The sequence below is a fragment of the Cynoglossus semilaevis genome, chromosome 7 (genome assembly GCF_000523025.1).
Source record: "Cynoglossus semilaevis isolate Cse_v1.0 chromosome 7, Cse_v1.0, whole genome shotgun sequence".
Lineage (NCBI taxonomy): Eukaryota > Metazoa > Chordata > Actinopteri > Pleuronectiformes > Cynoglossidae > Cynoglossus > Cynoglossus semilaevis.
The window spans coordinates 12,307,489-12,324,889 of record NC_024313.1 but is presented as its reverse complement, the minus strand read 5'-3'; the positions used below and the strand labels follow the sequence as shown (position 1 = coordinate 12,324,889).

Below are 17,401 nucleotides of genomic sequence, written 5' to 3'. Positions count from 1 at the left end.
GAAGGTGACAAACGGACTTAGAACAGCAGCACAGAAAGTGAAAGTCTGAGTTTTCTTGACAGTACAGTATTAATGTATTTTATCCAGAATTAGTCAAAGGGCAGGTAATGCAGTCTGATAAAGTCAATGTTTGATACAAAGCTTATTTATTCATATTATGTAGAGACTCATGATAACAGCAGAGGAAAATCATTTTTAAAGTTCTGTCTATATACTTTCACTTATTACAGGAAAATTCTCCAGCTCCACAGTAAAAACAATAAACAGCATAACACTAAAATAAGATATTTTTTAATGGATTCATTTATTGCACAGGATTAAGTCACGTATTATTGGGCCTGAAATGTTCAACTTTATTATGGCGTAACGCACACCTTCCTGATTCTCCCAACAGTACTATTCTGCAACGATCCGCAATCCCTTGGAACTATATATATTTCATCCAAGCATCAACAAGAGAGTGGGCTCTCTTCTTTTGCCGCACACAGGCAGCGTCTGCATGACGGGTTTCCAGAGAGATGAATAAGTCACGGCAGATCACACAGAGTTTGACAATCGAGCTGACACTGAGAAGGCAGAGAGCCAGACGAGAGAGAAATGGTGCCTTTATGATGGAACAGTACGTAGGCGTTAAGATCTGGGAGTTCCATTTCAGTTCTCCTGCCATCACAGAACACCCACCCTCTTCATCGAGCACAGTAAAGCTTGGAGAAGATGGGGGCAGGGGGAGATTTCCTATCTCACATCCTCCTACAGTAAGAAGGTTCTTTGCAGTGGTAATGTGGAAGGGGCTTGCAGTTACAGTGACCCTGCTTTCATGGTGAACCGTTTGGACCAGAACACACAAGTGTGCACTGGTACAGTAGAGCTGTGAAAAATGAAGTGAACAGTGAACGTCCCATTAAGAGATCAGACAGACAGCGGGGAAAAGGCGAGACAAGGAAATTGTTTGAGCAAGTGCTCAACAAATCAACGGCTGTCACATGACGTCCGTCACCCTGAGTTTGACTTCCTAGTGTCAGTGCCAGGGTTGTGGACGTTTGCCATTTCAGTGATTCATGGGCTACGATGGCGGGATACAAAAATAGAGTGAGTGATAGTGTAAAAGAAAGTTTCTGAGAGCACATAAAACTAAATTTTCTTTTTATAGAAGGTTTAAATAGAAGAGGGCTGTCAAATGATATCTTTTTGATATCTGACTAATCTAAAGGTACCTGGGATTAATCATTAAAAACAGAGACAAATCAATTAGTATCACCAATATTTCTGTATTCTGCTGGAAGAGAAAGACATATATAATAACAGCAGGTAGATGTTTACATTTCACACCTTGACTTCAGGGCTGCATATACTGTATACACACAGTACATATTGCACATATGTAAATAAATAAGACAATGGTGAAAATGTTGCCACGTTGGATATAACTTTATAGTTGAACCAACAGCACCTGTCAAATGCTTTGATCAACCAAAGTAATACTGTGGAGTCTCAGGGTGAGGGTTCCTTTTTTTTTTTTTTTCTTTTGATCCTTAGGATCTGCTTGTTGTCTGTTCCTGCTCACAGCTCTGAGTCGGTTTAGGAGTGGCGGCTGAGTAAAAGGCCGATGGGATGGATTGATATTCTGCTCAGACTACAGGGACTTTGCCCGAGGCTCCTTTCAAGCCCTAATGTGAATTGAGCTTCTGAAGCAGGTGTGCAGTTCCCCCTCAAATGAAAACAGCCCACATCAGAGTTTTTGCCGACGAGGCTGTCTGACCTGGGATTAAACAACGTTAAGTCTAGAGTTTTTTTTTCTTAAAAACAAAGGTCTGGCTTTTTTTTTTATCTCTGCACAAAATTAAGTTGTAATTTCACATTTTTATTCAAGATGACATTAAAAATGGGAGTTAGGACTTAGATTAAAGAAGAATGCAACAATGTAAGACAAGGACATGGCAGCTGGGGGAGGGTTAGAGGATGAGGCTAAATTTGTCATATATTTTTGAGAACTGATTTCTAATGATGCCTACATGGCACCTAAAATTAAACAGTTCTCTGCCCCTGCAGTATCCATCCTCTACTATACTGCTCAAAAGAAAGAGAGAGGACAATTTTAAAACCTTAAATGACATATTTTCCCCCATTCTTCATCCACAAATATAACTCAACTATTATGCAAACACAACAGCCAGATTTTCATCGCTTCTGAGGAAACAGCAGGAGACATACCCAAGACTCACAGACCAAAGAGCAAAATTCAATCTGATTAGAAAGTCTGGCTCTTAAAGCCCACCCCATAAACGGGATGAGGCTAATAGACACCAAGGTCTCTTTTCCATCTCAGACAGCTGGAGACTTGACAGCCAACGGAGGTGTGAGGTCAGTGAGAAGCAAGAAAGTTGCTGACAGCATCCAGCTAATGAGATCCGGTGATCGGAGGAGTTACTTTTTTTTTCCGAGTCAGGTCACTACGAACCTGCAATAATAACCAATCACAACGTGTGTGTGTAGTGTAAACCCAAAGGAAGAAGAGTTTTTATGCCAATCAAGGAGAAATACACTTATTATTTAACGACTCTTTCTAAGAAACGGCTGTAGTTCTGGAAAAAGACTGAAGGCCGTCTATGCAGTGGTTTCAAACTAACTGGAGAATACAGGAAGAGTCTGCAGGGTAATGAGGCTACTTCTGAAAACGTTTACAGTGTCACTTTTTTTGGTCTAAATTCCAAGTTTCAATTTTTCGTGTTTATCTTTTGGTCTAAATTCCAAGTTTCAATTTTACATGTTCATCCATTTTTATATAAGCAGATCTGAATTAACATATACAACATTACACATCTTCTTAATTGATTATTGTAATTAGAAAAACAATGCTTAAAAAATTAAGCAGACAGTTATAATAATAACAATAACAATAATACTAATAAAATATATTGCCTGTGTGTGTATTTTTGTATGTTTGCTTCTTGCAGCTGGGATGTTTATCCAAGAAGGACCTAATGTTTAACAGAATGGCTTGGCAGGAATGTCATGACATAAAGAAGGGCAGAATGAAAGGGCACAGAACAGACAAAGGGCAGTAGAAAAAAAATCCACAAAGCCGGAAAAACACACAAAGGTCCAAAGAACAACTGAAGAGAAAAAAAAACCCAGCAAACCTGACCCAGAGGACACATGTTCCTTTCCTACCGTGCATTAATTCCAAGCCTGTGAGGCACATGGCTCTGCTGTGGCACACATTCAACATCATTCTCCTCCTGACTATGACCTTTGCTGTAAAAGTGTGCTGCGTGTACTCATCATCAGGTCTTGCATGAGGTCGAAAGGTTGAAAAAAAAAAAAGAAAAATGATAAAGAAAACCTCAAAGTATATATAAATATATCAAAAGCCTCTGTGCTAAAACATTAGTCATGGAGTCGTGTAATCAAAGGCCCTCAAGAGTAAACGCTCATGTGGGCGAAACCACAGACATGAGGCACGGCGACGATGCAGGTGAAGTATGGAGGATTGGTGTGTGTGTTATTGAGGCCAAAAGTGCAGCCTGGTGGACATTTAGTCACTGCACTGAGTCAGAATCAGGTGGAACATACCATCCATAGAGGGGGAATTAATCAGCCGACATTTGTCAGGTAAACAAAGAGAATACAGAGGAAAATACAGTCAGACAGGACGGATTCATTGGTAAATATTACCCACATTGACCACCTACCTACGGAACTTACAAAAAAAAAAGCTTCACTTACTGTAACTATCTGCATACTTTTTTTTTTACTTCCCCACAGCTTACATTCCCCAGTAAATCAATTATCTCGGCTGTTTAATATTCAGTGAATATACCTCCATCCGTAATCCCTGCTGCTGTGATGAGGTTTACGATCCAAGAAAATACTGTAGTTTTAGTTTGGAGTGACTTTTAGTTCTCAAAATAAAATTTACAAATAGCAATATAAAAAAGAAGAAGAATCCTTGAAAAAACCAATTCCAGAGACTTTCCTCGGATCACTGCTACCTGGCCTCCTGTGAGATGTTGGTTGATGCCCAAAAGTCGGCAAAAAAACCCATCTGTTCAGGTGGTTATTTTTTTATTGGACTATGAAGTCTTACATTTGACCTAACTGCCAATTTCAGCTAGAATGGTTTTAGAGCCTGCAAAAAATTAGTAGGTTTTTGTCTGTATTTTCCTTTCCTGTAAAAAACTTTATAGAAGCTTTTAAGAGAGATGCTACGTTACTGGTGTGATTAATAATAATATTGTAGAAGCTGGAAATGATTTGCTCACTGCAGATATACACACAGGAGCAGCAGTGAAGGAAATCGGGTGGATAGAACGGTTTGTACCAGACTTGTAGGTACATATACTGAGCACACGGTGTGGAGAGATGTAATACACCTGCAGGCAGGATTCCTGCAGGATTTAGGAGTTGATTGGATTCTGATACTCTGGGTTTCTGGACATCTTCAAAACAGTCCTGTAAAGTAGCACATTTCACAATTTTTTAAGAACCTCACCTTTAAATCCTTCCTTTCTTTGACCTATTTTGTTATTGTATTTGACAGTATCAGGAAAGGCTAAGATATAAAACAGTGGGAGTAACAACAACACACTGTGGATTACCATTAACAGTAAAATCAGAGTGAAAGAATGGATGTCACTGCAGAAGCAGTATTTTATAGTAACTGTAAAACTTGGCTGATATAAAATACATTACCAAAACATTACACCAAACACAGCTTAAATAAAATCTTCCTTAAGAAGACATCCGAAGAAATGTAGTGGGAAAAAGTCTACGGATGCTAAACCCTCTTGATCCACACTGTACGTTGTCAGACTGGTCCATTCAACCTAACACACGGATGGGAAATTCCCAAAATAAATTATCCTGCTGTCCAGACACACAAATCCTGAATTAGAAAAAGAAAGTCTTTGTAAGATAATTGACCAAGATGAGGAAGCAAAAAAAAAAAAAAGAACAAATGAACCCAATTGGTGGGGAAATGGCAGCATGAATGTGTAAAGTGTCATGGATGGAAAACAGCAGCCTAGCAACAGACAAAAGCAATCATACAAAACCCCGGCCTGTGACTGAAACATCCCCCGAAAGGAATCTCAACAAGACGAGTCAAGGCGGTGGGGACTGGTGTTGCTATGAATTAATGAGACAACTTCCACTTCTCCTCCTCTAATGTCTCGTACAACAGAGATACGACTGTACGAGGAGCAGATGGCCAGCAAACGACACAATGGGGCAGTCAGAAACCAGACAGAGCTCCAGTGACTTCATTTTCAGAGTATCTTCATCAACATGGAGGACGAAGACTTTTTTTTCCCCAAGGTCAGGGTTACATCAGATCAGAGATCACTGAAGAGTTCAAGCCAAGAATTTCACAAAGTCCAAACAACACCCGGAGCTTGGCGTTTGGCACAGGAAAAGAAGACGTCCAAACGTACTTTGGTCATTTATGAGAGTGCAGAACAAAGACTTGAACAAAGACAGAACGTGGCTGATGCTGGCCTTAGTTAAACATCTAATTAATGAGCTCTTACCTCCTACACACTGGAGTGCAGGGGCACTGCTCCAGCACTGATGTCTTTCATGCACCTTACTGACAGAGTTAATTTATGACATGACATATACAAGGGAAAGCATATAGTATAACACATAAAATGCATAATGGTATGCAGCAGCCGCAGCATTATCATGGAAAATGTATTACACATGGTCGTATAGTGAAAGCTGCAGTGAGACGTCAGTGGCTCTGCAAAATATAATGTCTACTCCTTTCACTTCTGCTGAATTGGAAAAACAGACTTATGTAAGCACAGTATTCTGAGCTTAACTGCCATATGTACATATGTGCATCTCTGACAACAGAAGGAGAACACAGAACGCACTGGAAGCAGAGAAATCAAGGCTCAGTTCCTGTCTTGACAAATGGTTAGAATCAAATGGTACAAAATGGATCAGTTTTTTTTCAGCCTGTGTTGGTTAAAAGGAAATAAAGCAATATATGTAGTGCATGAAACGTTGAAAAAAAAAACAGGATTTTTCTCACGTCCAAAACATCTGTTGTGGAACTGGCATTAAGATTCCCCACAGTTGAGTGCTCAGGTCTCTTAAGCATCTTAGTCAGTAATGATTTGATCCACCACAGTGATTCAATCAATCAATACCTGACTTGGGAGGGGAAAAGATGGAAGCTTGTATTTTGTAAGACTAGGACATTAAAAGCCTTTTGATTTATTTTTTTTAACAAGGACGCAGTTGGTAATCTGATTGGAACTGCACCTTTTTATAAGATGCCAGCAAAGAGCTTCTCTTTTAGGAGAGTGTGCTGTAAAAGACTAATCACAGATGAACACCTGAGAGAAAGAAAGACTTGCATTGATGAAATAGAGACAGTGCAGACTTTTTTGTACACCTCTGTGACTACACAGAGGGTTTGGACTCCAGTCGTGAAATAAATTGAGGTGGCAGTGAGTCATGAGCAGATTTAAGTGTTTCTCTTACCTTTCGGGATGCATGGATATCAAAGAACGGCTTATTCCTGACGCTGAAGGGTTCCTTGGTTTTGTCAATCTGGCCGTTCCTCATCTTTTCCATGCGCGGTGAAATGATTTCCTTTTCTATGCACAGCAGGCGGGTGTTGAAGTCACACTGGCCGACAGGCTGTCCCTGAAACACGCAAGACAAAAAATCCCAAAGAACTATTATTAAATCAAACCTGAGAACTGGAGGTCATTGGACAAGTGCATATGAAAATATTGACTTTCAAAAATTTCTGTCTCTTTCGAGGGAAATTTCCTGGATATGATGACTGTTATTGATGTCGCCACAACAAAAAGATTTGATTTTGTTCAATCTTTTATATGTAATCATAGAATAATGTAAGATTATACAAGCATTGAAACACACACACACATATATGTATATATATGTGTGTGTGTGTATATATATATATATGAGAGACATTTTGTTATCCTTTTTATAGGCAAAGGAATAGGGAATAGGTGCCATCGAGGCAATCTGTTAAACCACTCACAGCGGCAGATTCTTTAGTTCCTGCCTCAGGCTGTTAATAAAAAGGCTTAGAAGGAAATTAGTGCTGCACTAGAGCAAAAAGATGACTGTTACAGCCACTCAGAGGTTCAGAGCCTGTGTATGTGAGAGTCCTCAAGGATGGTGTGGCTTAACTACCAATTATTACTAAGTGATTAGACACAGTGACTTTTTTGGCTTGAATTAAGTTTGGGGAGGAAAAAAAATACAATGTAAGAATATGTAAAGAACCACAGTTTACCAAAAAAGTTAACATTAAAAAAAGTAAAACATAACAATGAACACAATAAAAGTGTCTACATCATCATAAAAAATCACCTTGAATTTCAACAATATTGTTTTTCGTTGTCTGCCAGTCCCAGAAATGAAAATCAAAGGCATGATTAAAAAGAATTTTAAAAAAGTATGCAGATGCCCTCAGGATCCAATATTTAGGAAAAAATAAAACAAAACAAAACTGAGTGGAGAAAATTGGACCAAAATAATAAAGTGAAATCAAATCAAACAAAACATAATGAAAAGAAATATAACAATTAAAACAAAACAAAATAGAATAAAATAAAATCATTTTATTTTTCAAACCAAAGCCTCTGTCAAACAGCCTCAAATTGTGAAACACACACCATATGATAAATAAATTAAAATGAAAGTGATTAAAGTTACAAAATAAAAGTATGGATGAGTAATCATGTGACACATATACACAAGAAAAAAAAAAAAATACTATATATATATATTTGTGTGGACACCTTTATTACCCGGCTTCACCCAGGGGGTTGCAGATCAATACTTTCTCATCTATACAGAGAAGGACTAAGCAGGGTTTATTTGAGAGCCTGGGTATTCTGTTTTTGTTCTCGCCTGGTAAAAGACAGGGTTTATGTGAAATTATTAACCACAGAGGGAACAAGAGAGTTGATCAACAACAAGGTGCGATTGGATGCAATTAAGTTTTTTGCTGAAAACATGGTCACAAAAACAAAACATTTATAGGTGGCTGTGGTATTGGACAGTATTCTTTTCAACAGTTGAATCTTGCATTATCAACCGGACTACTTTTATATTTATGTGTCCAACAGGGAATGAGAGAAGAGCCAGTCTTGGTTGCAGACTGCTGTGAGCAACATTATTAAACTGAAAAGTCACTAAATCCAAAAACTTAAGAGCTACAGGGGGTTGACAGCCAAGTTTGATATTTTTCCAGGATAACTCAGGAATTCCTTGGACATGTGACTGAACAAGAGCTGAAAATAAATGAATGCAATTGCTTGAAGAAAAACTAGCAGTAATGTTTTTTTTAATTTTGTTAAGACACTATCGTATATGCTGTTGTCTGCTAATCACCATGAAAGAGTGCAACTGTTGAAAAGTTATATAGTGTAATAAATGAAATGTATAAAAGTCCCTGAGAAAATAAACTGTTGAAAATAAATGACAAACTAAATGTTATAATCTGGTTGCATGTATGTTTTTTTTATTTTTCAGTCTATAACGCCTCTAACCTTTCATGAAATGTTCCATTAAAAACCTTGACTGTTTAATGCTTGGATAGAAGAATATATAAAATACAAATCAATATTGTAGCGCAGGTTTAATCACTTTGGTTTTGCCAATAGAATCTGAGGCGTTGTACTAAAATATCTGTACAAAAATATCTGCCTTTCAACCATGTTGTCCTATAGCAGGAAGACTGAGACGCCAATTGTCGACCAATGAGTAAACACTAACAATTTATTATTGGAAATATTCCACGTTTTCTTGGGGCTGGGGGGGATTTGGGGTTGTGTCTTGCACAGCAACAGTAACAACTCAATTTCAGCACCTAATCAACCACAAATAAGGTCAAGGCCGTAACAGAGTTTCAGCTCTGATTAAGGCGTTACTTTCAGGGCTTCGCTTTACTTTCACTTCAAGCACCACTGTGGTAAAACACTCACAGACTTTTGAGATTCTCCCGCAGCAACAGCTGGGATGTGTCCCACACATACCTCACCATCTGTCAACTGTGTCATCAAAACAGATTAAGACGCAAGTGCCGATGATTCAAAGCGTGTGGACAGTCTGCGCCTGTTCTTCAGAACACAGCAGTTACGAGGCTTGTAAACCCCAACATCCCCTAAAGTGAGGACTCGTCGAAGCTGCCCCAGATTTTTATTTCATTGTAAATGGTTGTACAGAAGGTCATTCCTGGTTATTGGTTTCAACCATTAATGCCATGTGTCTGCTATTTGTTCTGCTCAACGTCCATTTATAACCTTCACTCTGTGCACATTGGATGCTTTTTTTTTTTTTTTTTTTTTTACACAAAGCGGCAATTAGGAGAAGTTAATACTCCATGACGTGAAACAACTCTGGCACTATGCAGCACACAGTCCAGAAATGCTGCATGTGAGCTTAATTTTAACTCTTTAAAGACTTAAGTAGAAAAATGTCTATTATTCGACATTATGACTTCCATTGTAACCAATTTCTGCTTCTTAATAAAATGTTGAGGCCTAAAGTTTTTATCAACCTCATCACTAATTAAAAATTGGTTGAATCTAGGGAAACCTAATTAAAACAATTGCAAATGAAAAATACTCTGCATTTTTCCTATAATGCATTGCAGTCTAATCGACACATGAACGGAGGAGGAAAAACAGTGTTCCACATCTCATGCATCGGATCATAAATGTCATGCTTTGAACATTTTTGATTAACTTGTAATGATAGCAGTGTTCAAAATTAAATGCTGAGATTTGGTTTTTACATTTCAACGCTGGTTATGTATAAAAATAGAGGATAAAAGATGATTTCAGACCAGAGTTTATTTCTAAATCTGAACAGTTCTACGACACAGAGTCAAACTATTTCTTTAGTTCTATTCCATTTGAATTAAACCTAGGAATAACATGCTGGTGAGAAACTACAGGATTAGAGGGAAGCATATTAATCAATTCCAGAAAATGAATCCTGCACTTTTTTGGTCCAATGATTTCTAAAATGACTACATTTTCTTTTTCTCCCAAATGTACACATGTTCAACCTGATAATAAAGGTGGACAAGGTTAAACCCTGTCCTCAACTTGTTGCTGGAACCTTTCAGAGACATGAAGGGAGAGGCTAAGTAACAGTAAAATGTACTACTATTAGGTAAGAAAAATTTGTGGATTTGCAGCAGGTCTGGGTATCCAGATTAGGTATAAAAGCACAAAACTGCCAGTTTAAAACAGTGCTACTCACACAGCTCAGTATACAATGTCATAAAATGGATTAGACAATCAGGACCAAAGGCAACTGCAGACACCACTGCTGAATGTGAGTAGACACTCAAAAGTACTTTATTTGTCTTAAAAATAATAAAAAACAAGTTAAAGTTACTATAGCATTTTTAAAAGTAGGATCTCTGTAAACTGGTTTGAATCCCAACATAAATGTCGTAGCTTTGATATCGTCTTTCAAGCAAATGCAGTGTCAAGTTAGGCCACAAGCCCAGCAGGAGGCGTCTTCTGCCGCCTGCTGATTTTTATAAACTGAGTGCCACAAAGCAGCCCCGCCACAGATAATGGAGAGCGCTAATAATGGGCAGCCAGAATCGATACAACAGCGCTTTGGTGACGGTTCAGGGGGAGGGAGATGTGAGTCATGTGGAGACACTAACCTCTGCACTGTCTCACAAAAACTTCCCCTCATCACCCGGGTCTTTATTGAGCCACTTGATTGTGTGATCCTACAATCAATAGGAGGCGAAAGACAAACATAATGGCCAGTGTAACGGCCTCTCCAATCTGACCCTGACTTCATACTGAAGAACTTACGTTTTTACATATGCAGTTGTAAACATGCATACAGTACATATATATTAGCTATATATGGCGCAGTGAAGCTAAAGGAAACATATCTCTCCCTCGTAAAAAAGCTTCAGAAAACTTTACAGCAGTTGAGTTCAGTCCCACTGCTGGGCTCGTGGTCAAGGTTTAGTAAAGCCAGACACTGAGGTTCAACCTTGAAGGAAGCGGACAACGTCTACACTCACTCCCCTTATTCTGTCCCAGATCTTCATCTGGCACAATTTCAGGTCACACAGCAGAATCAAAAGGCACAGGGCTACTCACGTTAAATTTGATGATGTCGTATATCAGATAACGGGGGACTGGCTGGCCATTCACCTTGTCGATAATCATCTCCTGCATAGATAAAGAGCAGAGACAGATCAGAGGAGTGGAGGTAAGAGAAGCAGATGCATAAAGCCTGAGATAAGATTGACAAATGCAGCAAAAATAAAAGTCTGTATCAAGGCGCTGCTTTGGGACGTTCAGGGTTAAACACAATCTCCAGTGGTTGGATGTTCCGAGGCAGATAGCTGTGGTGACGGGGAAAGGGGAGCTGGGAATTGTTAAGGCGTGTGTGTATATATATGTGTGGAAAAACCTGGAGCAGAAATAGCAATGCACATCCATTATGCAAGACTCTAAAGTCGAGATTCAGGTGCAGCGGTGGTGCAGCAGGACGATCAGCAGACACATGAATAATTTTCAAAGAGCTGTTACACAACCACGCCAAGTTATGACCGCAGAGGAGAAACCTCAAGTACGGTAAATGACGTGGCGTCTCTGCTCTGGTGCTTCACCGCGGGTAAGTTTGAGAATAAATCACAACAATTAGTCCACTGTGCTTTATCACCTACTTTATTATGCCTTGTTAAATATTTATTCTACTTATTACACTCTACACACAGACTTATGGACAGAGCAGTGGGCGAAGATGTTAACCGGGAGTTTCAGCTAACCCAGAAAAGGAAGAGAAATAATTGAATCAGAACTTGCGTATCGTTATTAAAAACTTAAGCTAGAGATTTTCTGATAAAAGAGTGATTGCTTTTTGAAGTTAAAGGGTTCATTGCTCCCTTCTAATCCGTGACACAAAGTTTATAAAAAAGCACTGCTGGGAAGCAGCATCTCTGCACACTATGTCTTTATTCTGATGAAGTACCTTTATTCTGGCACTGGCACAGTTAATGCAGAGTTTTATTTACCCTCATAAACAACAGTATCAAAAAGGTCATTTTGAGAATCCAAACTTCACTGAAAATAAGGTTTGAACCTTTTCTCTCTTTAAATTGAGACAAAAAAAATTGTCTTAAGAAGTAGGTGATTTTTATACATTTCCTCTTGAACACACTTTATATCCCTGTTGGCCAGCTGCACCCTGAACTGTCTTTTCAGCAGTCCTTCAATGAGTCTCCGAGGGGCCATTTCCTGCTTCTATACGGGCAATAACCATAGGTTTTCTTACTCAAAAAACAACAAAGTTAAAGAGTCAAACTGGGGCTGAAAATACTTCAGTAAACAGGAGACATCGGTGGAGGAGAGGAAATTGTGTATTATCTGAAGCCATTTTTACATATATCCAATGTTGGATCACAACTTGAGCTAAAGCTCAGTGAAAACTGTCCTCAAACCTTGTGGCTGTAAATACAACACGGCTCGGCTTCGCTCTAGGTCTTGTTGCAAACAGCCAAACACGGTCTCAGTGCTGAGAGCCAGAAGCGTCAACAGATGAATAAACACCAGTCAAAATAAACCTTTTAGCAATTTAGGTACACATTCGCACTGTTGGTTCAAAAGGGAGCAATTAGATGAAGAACAAAGTGAAGAAAAGTGATTTCAACACATCACTTAACAACCGTTAACACAGTAGACACAAAACAAGAGCAGCAGCAAAAGAGACACATTATGGCAGATTATTTCTAATCAAACATCAGGACGGTTGTCTGAACATGGAGCAATGTTTCTCAGCTACAGAGAGGAGAAATAACAATAATAAATAATTCCTGCAAGTGCACCTGCTGCTGGGAGCAAAAGGGACCCAAGTTACCTGAATCCCACAGACATAAAAGGATGAGCCTTGTATCACAGTGTAAGGATAAGTCACCAATCCCACGTGTCACCTCTGGGGGTTCACTGCAGACAATTACAGTGCATCACAGCGTGGAACAGAGTCACCAGTGGGGGAAAAAACTGTAAATTGTCATATTAGCTGTTTCTGCAGGAGCTGCTTCATCAAACACTCCCATGGTCTGTGACATGCTCGACCGTGGGACTGTGACACGCCCAGAGGTTTTAGAGACTGGTGTCAATTATCTGCAAGACTGAGCAGACGCAAGCAAAATGTAAATGTGACCAAAGGTGGAGCGAGACAGGAGCTTCATCTCCAGTCAAGAGAAGAAAATAGGAATTTCTACAAGCTTCAAGAAGAAAGAAAGTTAAAGAAAATACAAGAACTCACCCCATCCATTAGAGTGTTAGATAAGTGGACACGTGGATCCTTGCGGAAAGGAAACTCTAGGTTTGCTATGTGGAACACAGTGTTGTCCCTGTCGACCATGAACACTTCATTTCTGCCGTTGATCACCATCATGTACCTGCAAGAAGACAGAAAATTAAGGGTTTTGCAGATGTTCTTACAGGTTCCCCGAGGGCCTAACCATTTAAGGAAGCACTAATGTAAAAACATTATCGCAGAGCAAAGCAAGATTTTAACCGCCTGCTGCCCCTTCATTATCTTGTATGTATCTGGAAAATTACATTAAATTAATTAAGCTGCTTGGATTGCACTTTTGGTGTCAAAGTCAGTTCTACACCAGCTGCCGTTTTCTCCCTGTATCATTCGTTTTTAGTGCTGTTTCTTTAGATATGCAACATGTCCCACCAGCTGCACCACAACCCACTGCATCACTCTACATGCACAGATAAAAACACTCCCTCAGGTGTGTCTCAGAGGTCCAGTGCTGACATGAATCAGTGATTTAATGTCAAGATGAAGTCAGTCCCTCAGTTTAAGGGAAAGAACACACCCCTCCCTTAAACATCAACACTAATAGCCCTTAATCGCATGCTGCACTTCTACCGAAGCTGAGGCTGTTTGTGCATTATTACTTCATTTTAAATGGTCCATGTTAATTATGTTTTTAAAGTTATTGGTTGAGGAGGAGAAGAAAAGAAAAAGTTTGGGCTCAGTTCAGGCTATTAACCCAACAAATATTTCTCTGTTTCTCTAATATGCAAATATGTTGCACTTTGTTCTAATGAAACCAATAGACGATGGAGCAGGAGCTTTTATCATGCCTGGGAAAGGAAGTGCGTTCACCATCACCACACCTCTTGATTGTAATATATTTTCAAAGCATCCAGCACTTTCATCTAACTCTTCTTAATTAAGGCCCATCAGTGCAAACAGAAAGCATTTGATCAAAATGGCTGCTTTAAAAAAAAGACCTTTGACCAGCCACTGCTCATGAATACAGCAGGTGGATGTTTGATAAACCAGGAGCATTACATTTTCCTATATCACAGTCACTCCTTTAATGCAGCACTCAGGCGATCACAGCACCAGACTGTATCATTGTCATTTTCTGTCTCATGTCTGATGCTAATCTGCCCTTGGACTAATGGTTTGTGGAGAAGGAGAAGAGAAGGTGGGCAAATGACAATGCAATGACTTAATATGTAGTTTTCTGACAAAACATTATTTGTTAATTAATTAATTCAACTTCTGCTTACACCTCATCCAAACTCTATACAGAAACACCACGGATCAATGCACCCAGTCATCTTCTTGCTGTGAGGCAGAAGCAATGACCAGTATCACAAAGTGTTGCTTTGGTTTCATTTCCAGTCCTTCGAATGCCACTTGGGCAGCTGGGTAAAATTATTACAAAATGATAATTCAAGTGGGATGATGGGAAAGAAATGTTTGAACTGTCTGGAACTCGTATCACCCTCGACAAGCACACACCCTAATACTGAATCAATTCCAGAGTGACGAGCATCCAGGCCAAATGTTTATTGTTTGATCAGCTCAGTGGGCTAACCACCGAGTTGGCAGACTTGGCGAGCGCATTCAAATAAGGGACAATAAACACACATTGTTGATCCACTCTTCTGTCGGTTTCTAAAGACAAACTTGACGAAATATATAAAAAACAAAAAGCAATGGCACCAGTGTTCCCTTTGTGCCTCTTTTTCTTCTTCTTCTGGCTTAAAAAAAAACGAAAAATGTATATTTAATGACCTTGAAGCCGACAAGATCCAGGCTTTTAATTAAAATATTCCACTAGATGTCAGGAAGCAAAGATCATTATAATAATGCTATCCTTCTGCTACTGTGCCATTTTCTGACCTAAGAATTACAGTATAACCAAAAAATATATATCAAAAACATAATGTAATAAATGAAAAAAAAGTAACCTGTGATTACTGGGCTAACAAAGTTTTCTACTGAATGTATTAAAGCAGATGATGAACTTTGGCTATTAATTAATTCTATTTTTTTAGGCTCATCTTTTTGTTTCCAACTGTACAGTGTGATAACCACAATGATTTCTAAACAATTTTCATCTTCATCAGTCATCAGTCATAATCATCCTTTTACATTGTTTGCACCAATGCCGGAGTGTTATATCCTCATTAGTACAAGCAAGCAGATCTCCTGTTTAATAATAATGACTGTAACAGACAACTCTTAGGAAATTACTACAGTTTACAGCCTAAAAACATGGTGTTTTAAAACAGAAGCAATTTTGTATTCCCATGTGAAGTCGGGTGGAGATGAGATCAGAGCAAACCAGTATTACAAAAAGCTGTTGTCTCCTGTGAATCATCTTTTTTTCCTGGTTTCCATCAGTGGGAATAAATGCGTAGGTAGTCAGCACTCCCCTCCCACTTTGAAGGGTCGCTTTAAAAAGGCTCTTTGTTTCTTTGAGGGGAACCAAGAGCTGGACTTATAGGATGAATGTTTCCACTGAGGTCACGCCGTTCCTATAGAGGCCGGCAGAGTGAAGTCATCACATCAGTGATGAGGCAAGGCCCTTTCCGACGAGTAAAGAAAACATTTTTTTCACGCTTTACCAAAAGTCACATGACAGTTACCTCTCAGATAATCAGTGTTTACAATTTAAAGACGTTATTCAAGGCTCATAGTTCTTGTGGAACTATGAGCCCTTTGACATCACGTATAAAATAAGGTTTGTCCAAATGCCAGGTACCACATACGTATTTGCTGGAATAAATAGGGAGGAGTACAGAGAAAGATGGATGAGTTGGGCCAGATATAGTTGCATATTTTTAGGCTCAGACTGAAAACATAAAAAATGACAAATCTGGGGCGTGTGTGGGACGTAGCAAAAAAACTGATAAACGACCAATTCTGACAGACAGAAAGATCCTCCCTCCGGTGCTCAGTGATGATACCTTTTATCTCGGAAGAGGACCGGTCTGTGAGAAAATCAAAAAGATGTGTCACAGTAAAGAGGACCCATCAACTGGAAAGGACACAGCGAGTGGACCAGGCAGAAGTGCTTCCTTTCCTGTCTAATTGGCCAGTTAACAGTGGCCAACGCTGTCAAGCATGTCCAGAACATAAAAGAGGGGCGGCCATTAGCACCGTGGAACTCTCTCCAGTGTTCTTTGTCGAAGCATCACCTACATCCCACACACTGTCTGATTTTGGTAACAGCAGACACCGGATTCTCTTTTTTTAAAGACTATAAAGAAAATCTTCAGCTAACCCCCCCAAGGCGTTCTCTCTTTTTTTCTCCTCCCCTCTGATGGTCACCAGGAGACCGTTTTGTTGTTTTTTCTTCTTTTTTGCCCCCCAAAGCACTTTAGCCCTAATGAGGCGCAGACGGCTATTGTCTCGGCTTTTCTAGTCTGGTCCCGTGGCTTTACCAACGGCGGCTGAGCTCCAGGGAGGTCTTAGATCAGATCCACAAGCTGCACATCATTAGTGGTGCGTCACAGGGTAGGACGACTCTCTTACGTCCAGAGAGGCCTGGAGGATTTTTTCATTTTATACAGCAGCGCTCAGTCAATAGGTGAAGATACATTTGATAAAAGGTGCTGAAGTGGAAGCCACGTCTGAATCTGATAGTTTTAACAGAGACAAAAGGGGAGAGTAACTTGCTTTGCTTCAAAGTCACATTCTATTACAGCCGTTGAATCATTTGTTCTTCTTTGATTTACTCAAGAGTTACTTTTTGAGTGAAGAAGCTGTTTGTTGCAATTTTGCACACAATCGAATGCTCTACCATCTCAAGAGCTTAAAGCTCATTTACACTCAGCAGAGGTTTTTGAGCAGAGGCTGAAAAACAGTGCTTTACCCTTGACAAATACTTTGAGCAGCAAAACAATCCTGGTGCCCATTACAAACCCTATGTTGACAAACTAAATAAGGAGAATCTAAAATGGTACAAGTATAACCTTCTCAGTCTCATTTGGATGATTCCCTAAATGTCACCTGCTATTCACAAACAGAATTAGGTTTGCCTATAAAAAACTACTAAAATAAATATTTTTTTTCACCTAGTCATACATACCTACGC

General features: G+C 39.4%; 1 protein-coding gene across 2 annotated transcripts in view; it reads right to left on the bottom strand.

The window, feature by feature from the left end:
- The window catches only part of rngtt (RNA guanylyltransferase and 5'-phosphatase), a 45,166-nt gene that overhangs the window by 20,009 nt on the left and 7,756 nt on the right, over window positions 1–17,401 (bottom strand). For both annotated transcript variants that reach the window (XR_003050173.1, XM_025057025.1), the window contains exons 9-11: window positions 13,309–13,444; window positions 11,136–11,207; window positions 6,493–6,657 (exon numbers count right to left, since the gene is read on the bottom strand). Coding sequence is in view for 1 of the 2 variants with exons in the window: in XM_025057025.1 (XP_024912793.1) it covers window positions 6,493–6,657; window positions 11,136–11,207; window positions 13,309–13,444 (373 nt within the window). In the remaining variant the exon portion in view is untranslated. The remainder of the gene's footprint in view (window positions 1–6,492; window positions 6,658–11,135; window positions 11,208–13,308; window positions 13,445–17,401) is intronic.